This window comes from Hibiscus syriacus, unplaced genomic scaffold (assembly GCF_006381635.1).
Source record: "Hibiscus syriacus cultivar Baekdansim isolate YM2019G1 unplaced genomic scaffold, ASM638163v2 tig00110503_pilon, whole genome shotgun sequence".
NCBI lineage: Eukaryota > Viridiplantae > Streptophyta > Magnoliopsida > Malvales > Malvaceae > Hibiscus > Hibiscus syriacus.
The window spans coordinates 2122052-2132063 of record NW_024062764.1 but is presented as its reverse complement, the minus strand read 5'-3'; the positions used below and the strand labels follow the sequence as shown (position 1 = coordinate 2132063).

The window sequence follows — 10012 nt, the reverse complement described above, 5'->3', positions numbered from 1 at the left end:
CTATAATTACACACAATATTTATAACAGGAAATATCAAATAAATTATCAAAAGAAGATGTGACTCCAGATTCAGTAATGAAATGATCTAAATCACAATGCAAAGTTAAAAGAAAGATATGTCAACATAGAGAGGAAAAAAGATATGATGAAAAATTAATGTCAACAAGGTCAGAAGAATACCTGTAAGCGAGTCTTAATATTATCCAATGGAGTCGTGATGCAGGAAGCTGTAGTACCTGCAATGATTCCTCCGGCGGCTTGCACTGACACTATTGTCCATGTGCTAGGAGCAGTTTCCTTCAAGTCCGTGTTGCCTTTGTCTAAGAACCTACAAAAATGACGGTACATACTAAGTCACTGCTAAAACAATAAGAATGCATCAAATGGCAGAAATTCTGCCGCACCGAAAATCATTAATTGTGAAAAATCCATACCCTTTGGTAGCCTACATTTCATCTAAGAATAAGTGTGAATTAGGCCACAATTAGCCATTCGATATAGAGACAATTACTCGTTGCACTATGGTTACCGGCTGTAAAAGCACATTCAACTCTTTTCCGCAAGGAAAACTTAACCCAGCGGTCCCAGCCATAAACGAAAGAGAGAAGATAACAATGAAAGCAATCACAACACAACTAACCCCATATAAACCGTTGGCTTGAACCATAACTAGCCCACCATACAGAACTCGATGGAGAGTAAGTCATGACAGACAGACCAAATCCTCTGTATAACCCTCGGATTCCATCAAACTTTATAATGTATTTTGCATGGCCTGAATATCCTCGTACCATCAACTTTTGACAAATCTGCTCATAATTCATGATAAGGAAAGTTTTCCTTTTTTCAGCTTTAATTAAAGGATAAAGAGCAATAAGTAGGACAGCATATTTAGTAAATGGAGTGGAATTTGTTCCGCACTAAAGCATTTTAAGAGAGTCTGGAGAACGGACAAAATTCGGACACCTACCACAAGAATGCATATAATTTTTATTTTTATTTTTACAGCGGGGGGAACAATTTCATCAAACTGGGTGAAGGCTGCAGCATATAATTTTGCTTATAAATTAAGCTAGAAAGAAAAATTCTCATCTAAGAATCTGAGCTACTGACCACATCAATTGGAACAAAAACACCTTGAGCAAAAAGAGATGCAGTCATTCCAGCAATTCCATTCACTATAGCGGCTTGTGTGGGTTCAGAAAACTTAAATGGTTCAACCATACGGGAAGCAGCTACTTTCGTAGTTTCCAGAGCAGTTAGAAATATCACCCTGGCAGGAATCGCACCGGTGATGACTGTTCCAAACCCTCGATAGAGACCAGGGACTCCATCTGTTTTCAGTATTCCTCTGATAACTGAAAAGGCGTTTCTGTCAACAGTGTCCTTTGAAGCAACCTGAAGCCTAGTTTTTACAACAGAGACTGGGTGCAATGCTACTGTAACTCCGGTAAAGATTCCAGCTCCTACAAGGTAAAATTTAGTTTGTCGAGTCTGAATCAACAAAAGAAACTAGTAAGCATGAAAGAATTTACAGCAGGAAAAAGAAACTATCTGCAAATCCCCGATCACACTAGAATACCAATCAAGATAACTCAAAAGGGAGTTAGGAAAGCAAGATCATCTTACAAGGATCGCCCTTGAGATTTTCACTAAGAAACCTATCCAATTCAAACTTCTTAATTATTAATTGAACGAGGTTCCATCAGCTAATAATGCCATCAAAAATTGATGAAATGAAGAGCAATTTATCGCACGAAACACGCAGTTAAAGGGGAGAAAAGCCGAAAAATGTTAAGAATAACACTAGCACATTGATATTCACAATTGAAGAGGCAACATTCATCCAACGTAACACATGGATACTCTGTTTTCTCCCCTATTCATCTAAGATCCTGTCCTCCTCACTGATTTCTCAAACAGCAAAAATATCCATATCGAACTAAAACAAACCATGAAAAGACATCTTAGAGAAATGATTCAATCATTTGAGCAGCTCAGTAAAAATAAAATCTTGATTCTAACCCTTAACCAATTGCACACAGAAATAGATAAGCTAAAACTCACATTGTTGCATAGACCCAAGCCTAATAAAGCGAAACTAAACCCAAAACTTGATTACAGAATCAAACTTTTCACTAAAAGGAAGTAATTCTGTTCATTCAAAGCATAAGAGCAAACTAAAATCGGATCAAATAGATTAAATCAAGTTTAAAATTAATTAAAGAGATTAACGAATAAAGATACGTTCTTGTACCAGTTAATCTCCGTCTGACCAAACGTCTGCATTCTCGAACTAATTCTAAAATCAATTGAAAAGAAAAGAAAACTCCCTTCAATTAATCCACTTTTTTTTCGTTGGAGAAAACAGCAAAACAGAAATCCTTTGCAATAATTTTTTTTTAAATTTCTGGGTTTGTTTCGTTCCTCTTCAAAGTGCATGCATTCCCAGATTTCTTGACGGAAAATATCTCTTTAGAATATTAAATCTGTAAAATCCAATTAAAAACTCTATTGTTCCTGACAATTTGGTGATGGATTTTCTTTTTTTTTTTTGGAAGATTTAATACCTCCATTATTTAATTTGAGCATGTCTAGTCTTTTGCTTTTTGAAATGTGTATTTTCAGGTCTGAAGTTATTTTTTTTGTTAATTTTATCAAATAATTAGATGTCTGACATACAAATTGGGTTTTTTATAGTTAAATAAAATAATATTATACATTTTCCTGGTTTATTTTTAAAATGTACAAAAAGTTATATAATTATATAAAAATCGATGTGTATGTATTGCATCAAATAAAATTAACGGGAAAAATGGCCTCGGAAGTCGGAACTGAAGTTGCAGATTTCCAAAAGTAAAATAGTGTAAATGTTGAAAATATAAAGACATTTCCATCAAAATACATAATATAAGGACCTTTAATAGACTTTTGTTTACCAAAAAAAAATATGGTTCTTTGGGTCATTTCAAGTTGAGTTAGATACAAGTCCAATTGAATATATATAATTATTGGTACATGCTTATAAAATAATATGATTTTTATTTATCAATTTTATCATATATTTCAACTCATAATCGTTCAGTCGTTTAATGTTTAGAATTCAACATTATCAATAAGAAACTTAATGTAACTGATTTCAGTAATAAATTCAGAAATTTAAGAATGTGATACAAAATTTTAATTTTGTTTATTTAAAAATAATGGGTATGCAAAAAAAATCTTTAACACATTAAGTTAAATTTAACAAATTTTCTAAAATAATGGGATGCACTTGATCTTATAGAGGCTTAGTGCATCCGTCTCTAACTGAATTTGATATATTAGAGCAGTTGAATGTATATATTTTAACTTGATTTATAACTACATTTTATGTTAATTTCTATTTATAAAATAGATTTTTTTAAGTTAATTATAACTTACAGCCTAAGTGATGTCAATTAAAGTTAATCACATAAACTAAAGATGTGGATAATGATTAATTTTATTTTTTAATCTTTTATATCAAATACTTTTAAAAAATTAGAGATTGTCAAATTATATATATGAAGATAGTCATTCAAAAGAGGAAAGATGATATTGAACTATTAAATTATTATTGGAGATTATTGTTAATTAGTAGTATAATGTAAAAAGAGAATAAAATATACATAATTTTATTACTCATCATATTGTTGAAAAATAGATAAATAATCAAAATAAATTATTTGTTCACATCGAATCAATTATCATATTAAAAATTAAATCAATGTTATATTCAAATTGAAATTGAGAAAATTAAATTTATACTATTTTTGAATCGAGTGAAAATTAATTCGAGTTAAATTGTGTACGAGTCCATATAGGTCTCGGTGAATTCTAGTTGGTTTTAATTCAATATAATTTGTTTTCAGTTTCAAATAGAGTTTAGGTCACCATATTCTAATTCGTAGCAGATCTTAATTCAAATAAATTGATCAGAATAATTGAATTTAGATCAAGTATACCGGCATGAACCAACTAATCTCAGTGCTTAAAGGAATCGTTGTTATTCTTAAAGTCACGAGTTTAAGCACTAACGACTGCATCAAAATAATTGAGCATTTGTTTTTAAATAATTGAGAGTATTTAAAATAGGTACTCTTTTAAAAACACCTTAGCTTAATTAAAAAAAAATCAGTTTACCAGATAAATGAGAGAGATTACCTTAAATTCAAAGAATTGATTTGCCAGATAAATGAGAGAGATTACCTTAAATTCAAAGAATTGATTTACCAGATATATGAGAGAGATTACCTTAAATTCAAAGAATTGATCTTGACTTTTTTTCTTGGTCCCAACATACAACCCAAAAAACATATTAACGACCCAATACAAACTAAAAGCCCAACGGCCTAACTCCTTCAACTTTCTTCCCATCTCTCGGACTTTAATTTCTGATAAATCAACAATAATCGTAGTTTTCAAAATTCTTAAAAACTTTGAACAACTAAATATAAGGCGAGTAAAACTCGATTCAATTTTTTTTTAATTTTGAATTATTCGATTTGAGTTATCCGAGTCAACTCGAATTATCAATTCAATTTTCGAGTTCAAATCGAGTTGAAAATTTCAAATTTCAAATTACTCGAAAATAAAAAATTTGACTAAGTATTTTTATTGTTTTATGATTTAGTCCCCATTTCATTATTCCTTCATTTCATCTTTTATTGTAAATTTATTTTTTTTATCAAATTTGAATTACATGCTCCTAAACCATCGTATAATACATGTGTAATTTAAATTCCTCTTTTTGATAACAAATTTTCAATTTAGTCCCTCATATTTATAATTTCCTTATTTATTCAATTCATCCTTTATTTTGACTCTTTTTTTTTACCTAATTTGAATCACATGCTCCTAAACTATCGTAGTATACATACGTACTTTCAATTCCTTTTTCTAATAATTTTTTTTTCAATTTAGTCCTCAATATTTTATAATTTCCTTATTTCTTCAATTCATCCTTTATTTTAAGTCCGTTTTTACCAAATTTGAACCACATTTTCCTAAACCATCGTAGAATACATATATAAATTCCTCTTTTTTATAACAAATTTTCTATTTTTCAATTTAGTCCCTCAAATTTTCATAATTTCTTTATTTTTTTTCAATTCATTCTTATTTTATATTCGTTTTTGTCAAATTTGAACTACATGCTCATATACCATAATAGGATACCTATGTAACTTCAATTCTTACTTTTTTACTAAAAATGTAATCTCTCTCTTAATTTAGTCCCTTAACTCTGCATTTTACTCAATTTGGTCGTTTTACTACAAATTTTACAAATTCTTTCCTCACATCATTCTTTGACTCATTTATACTCTCATCAACATTTTACCCTCAAAATACTTTCTTTGAAATATAATATTACGAATATATTTCATAATTTTAGAATGTATTTTTTATATTTTTTTTGATGCCTTGTATTTGATATATTAAATAACATTTTAATGTGAAAAGAATATAAAATATCTATATCTTATATGGATAGAGAAAGTAAAAAAATTGAAACAAATCATTGTCATAATACTATAAATAATTATAATAAAATTAGTACAGAAACTTGAATTACTCGACTCGAATTTTTTAAACTCAACTCGACTCAAAAAAATTTCAAGTTAAGTTCGAGTTGTAAAATACGACTTGTCAACTCGAATAACTCGAATTTTTTATTCAACTTGACTCGATTGAATGCTCACCACCATCCAAAGGTTTAGTTAACACCATGGATGAACCGAGGGATAGTCGCTCTTGAAAATTTAGAATTATTTTATATTTTAGATTTTTTCTATATATTTTCTATTGAAAATTTGTTTTCTACCCCTAAATTTTATAAGTTCAAATTTTCCTCATAAAATTTTAAAAATTTAAGTTTACCCCTTAAAATAAAATCATGTGTCTTTCCCTAATTAACGCATCATTTATCTGGTTTTGAGCAAGTGCATAGTTATCGTATAATATTTGTGACACAATTTTCTCATCAACAAAATATAAATTATGGTCCACATGTTTTATGTTTGGATATAGAACCAAAGACGGAGTTAAGATTAGGGAGGAAAATTTCATAATTATCCCATAAATATTTAAATTAATAAAAAAATTGCTGAGATGGGGGAGGGGGCACAACCCCTCCCATGCCCTTAATAGTTTCGGTTCCCATATAGAACAGAGTTTGTTGATATTGCTAATGTACTAGTGTTGTCATACGATCTTAAGAACATCTTCAAGATTAATTCTCATGTCAGTTAGCATTACTTTAGTCCAAATGATTTTAAAAGTAACATCAAGTGGTATAAGTGGTTAAAGAAAATTTTATTCTCCGTAATAATTTCAAATTCGAACATCTGCGTCTGTGGGATATATACGCATTGCCAAATAAGTTAAGAAATATTCTGAACATATACTACATTTTAATCACTCTCAAAGTCTAACACCACACTTCCCTTGTTTTCCATCTTTGCATCATTTGCGATTCTATGACCTTCGATTTCAATTATTCTCCATCAAAGATTTAAATTATAGTTGCGATCGAATTTATTACGGTCATTGTAAGTATCGTGAGAAAAATAATAATTTCAGACGATGTCATTATTACTGTATAACGATCAAATACCTCCGGGTCGCGGATGGGTTTTACTTTGTGAAAACATATTGACGGGTGCAGATAAAAAAGAAGAAGAAAGCAGTCTTTAGATGCAAAAGTTCAGCAGATTGATTGGAAAACAATTGGTTTGTCTTGACATGGCGACTACGGATTTACCTTTGTTGACTGTCCGCAATACTTTTGTTGTTTGTCGATTCCATGCTGTGCAATTTTTAAACACCCCTCCAAGTTGGACCGTCCAGCTTTCCTAAAGGAAGGGATTCTACCACTCATCTTCTTATCCTTTTTCATTAAAGTTTAGGTATCACTCAATTGTATCAAAATAATTATTTACGATGACATAATTAATTTTAAAATGTTAATATTTTTAATGATGATTTTATAATTTTTAAAAACAAGTAATGATCATTTTATAAAATTTAAAAGTTTAACGAATCAAAATAAAATTTCCGTACAATTCAATGATCTCGTATGTACTTTACCCTTGGTTTTGCTTCAAAATAATCTAAAAAAGTTTCTACAACTCTAATACTCATTAGCGGCGTACATTTTTAGATATAAGACATTATTCAATACAAAATTTTGAATGTCACTAAATTTATATCACTAAATTTGTGATTAAAAAGTCAGATATTTAAAATTTTCAAAAAGATATCTGAATCCTAACATAAAATTTAATTTAAAAACAATTAAATTTAAATTTTACATTTTGTAATAACATCCTTTATACCTCTACTATATATATATTCAATTGTTCATACACAATATTTATCGAAAAATTATTAATACATAATAAATAAATAAACACCATAATTCTTAAGTTCAACATTCAAAAATTCAAGATAAACATATTTATTAGGTTATAGCTTATCTAAACTCTAAAAACTCAATTTTCTTATTGATTTTTTTTAATTTGAAATTAAAATTTAAACACTCATATTTAGTCTAATTATCTATTTTTCAGATATTTACAAATTACTCAAATTTTTTTTAAAAAATTGATATTATTTAAATTTTTGAATCAGATCAATAGAAGAAATAAATCGGATTGAATTTTTTACACACCCTAATAGCTACATTAATCGCGAAGGTGGCATAAAATTTCGAGGAAATTAACACTCTATTTACTTTATGAAAACATAAAATTATACTAGCAGTCTTTGAATTTTTAGGGTGTTTTCACTTTAATTACTAAACTTTTCAAGCTTGCATTATAGTCATTAAATTTTTTATTTAATTTTATTACGGTCACTATTGTTAACTATCATTAAGAAATGTTGGTATGACATATTCTTCTTCCCCTAAACAACCTTAATTTTCCAAATTGACACCTACCCCAAATGCCAATTTTTCAATGAATGAAGTGGTCGTCAGTCAATCTCAACAGTGGGAAGATTTTGTTTGGTTAGAAGATTTTATAGCTTGGTTTTAAGTTGATCTTAAGGTTAAGTGGAAAATAAAAAATAGTTTTTAGTTTTTATTTGATCGTCGCCTCCTTTCAATGTTTCTATCGCCATTTGGTGATTTTTCTGATAAAAAGATCACCAAACTATTCTTCTTCTCTTTCATTCTTTCCGTTCAAACTCATAAAAAAACCATCTAATCAATTCAAATCTCAATCAAATACAAAAACTATAAGCAAAAACTTTTCAATATTTCATTGTCAACTGTTGGATCAGCTTAACAAAATTAATCTTCTGGTCAAACAAAGTCTTCCTACCATTGGGATTGACAGACGATTGCTTTGTTCATCGAAAAATCAACCCTTGTGATAGTTGTCAATTTTAAAAATTAGGATTTGTTTAGAAATAAGACTTTATTGTGTCGTGTCAACATTTTTTAGTGGTACCTAATAACAGTGACAATAATGAAAGTGAATTAAAAGTTTAGTAACTATAATGAAAGTTTTAAAAGTTTAATAACTAAAATAAAAACATCCTAAAAGTTCAATGATTACCAATATAATTTATTCTTAAATTTATCTATTTTTGATATAACCAACTGTACATGATCTAGTAATCGAATAATTCGAATCGGTTACCGTAAAAGCACAATATGAGGGCGACTCTTCCCACCTTGTTTTCCCTATTCACAAGAGTCTAGATTCGAACCTTTGATCTTATTGGATCTAGTATACCATTCCATTAAACTAATTGATTCCAGTATTTAAGAAATAAAAATGAACCATATTTTTTTTAAAACCAAATGAACTATGTTTTCTAAAACCAAATCAAACCTTTGATTTTCCATCGTTTAGAAACCAAACTCTTGTAGAATCTTATTAGGGAAATGTTTAACTAGCAAGATTTGTTGTAAATGAGCTTTTGAATAATCACGCTCAAAAGCAAGTCAAGTTGATTCAATCCACTCAATGTTCCCCATCTACTTTAATTAAGTTAATTAATCAATCAATTTGTTGTTCATATCATAATATTATATTTGTACATAATGGAGTTACATCCCTATCTACCATTTGGGGGGGGGTCTCTCATAGTGTCCTTAAGAATGGAATAAAAAGAAAGCACTCGATTTCCCCCTACAACCCTAGAAAAAGGTCTATGATCCTTTGGTTCAAGTTTTGCATCAAGTCCCCTATCTGATTTAGGGCTATAGACATACACATATATGTTCAAGAAGATGGGGGCTTGTGAATTTTTTCTTCAATCATTTTGTGCTTTGAAAAAAAGAAGAAGAAAGATAAGAAAGAAAATGTTGGCACCTGGTACAGGTGCCATGACATTAGTGCATTTTGTAGATATGTATATAAGCATCCTTTGTTCCTTTGTGGCTCTCAACATGCACCTTGCTACCCACCCATTTTTGCTTGCCCCAAAACTAGCCCTACTTTTGTCCAACACTTTTTCGCCTCAATGTATATGGCCATGGATGACCCTAGCTTTTCCATTTATGCATTTATTTTTCTATACATTCATGTTCAGAGTTTATGATTAAGGATGGTTATAAGATCCATACTTGATGGGTTCTTACTCGACTCTATATGATCATAAGTTTGAGTTATCTCAAGTTGAATTTTTTTATGGATAAGGTAATGTAATTACAGTGATATCACTCTTTCTATGTTTTTCTCTCATTAGGTCCCTATTTTATTGAATAAAAATAATATTTTTCATGTGTTTGTTAAATTGAGTTAGGTATAGATTTTTATCCCAAAATCGGGTCGATGTAGTCTCCCTAAATCCGAATCGGGTCTATGATGGGTAGAGATATAATATTTGGGTCAAATTAATAAAAATCTTGTCTAACTCGACTCATATCCATCCTTATTTATGACTATTATTTCGAACAATATCATCTTCAAATATTCAAATATAAATTCGTTTCGTGAAAATAAAATACACTAGTGCACTTAATATTTTTATTTT

General features: G+C 29.3%; 1 protein-coding gene across 1 annotated transcript; it reads right to left on the bottom strand.

Moving 5' to 3' along the window:
• Nucleotides 1–636: 636 nt before the first annotated feature.
• Nucleotides 637–6902, bottom strand: LOC120129684 (solute carrier family 25 member 44-like). Its single transcript, XM_039147133.1, has 3 exons — nucleotides 6786–6902; nucleotides 1115–1495; nucleotides 637–810 (listed from the first exon to the last, which is right to left on the bottom strand). Exons 1-3 carry the CDS (start codon nucleotides 6900–6902, stop codon nucleotides 637–639), a joined length of 672 nt encoding a protein of 223 aa, XP_039003064.1.
• Nucleotides 6903–10012: the final 3110 nt, after the last annotated feature.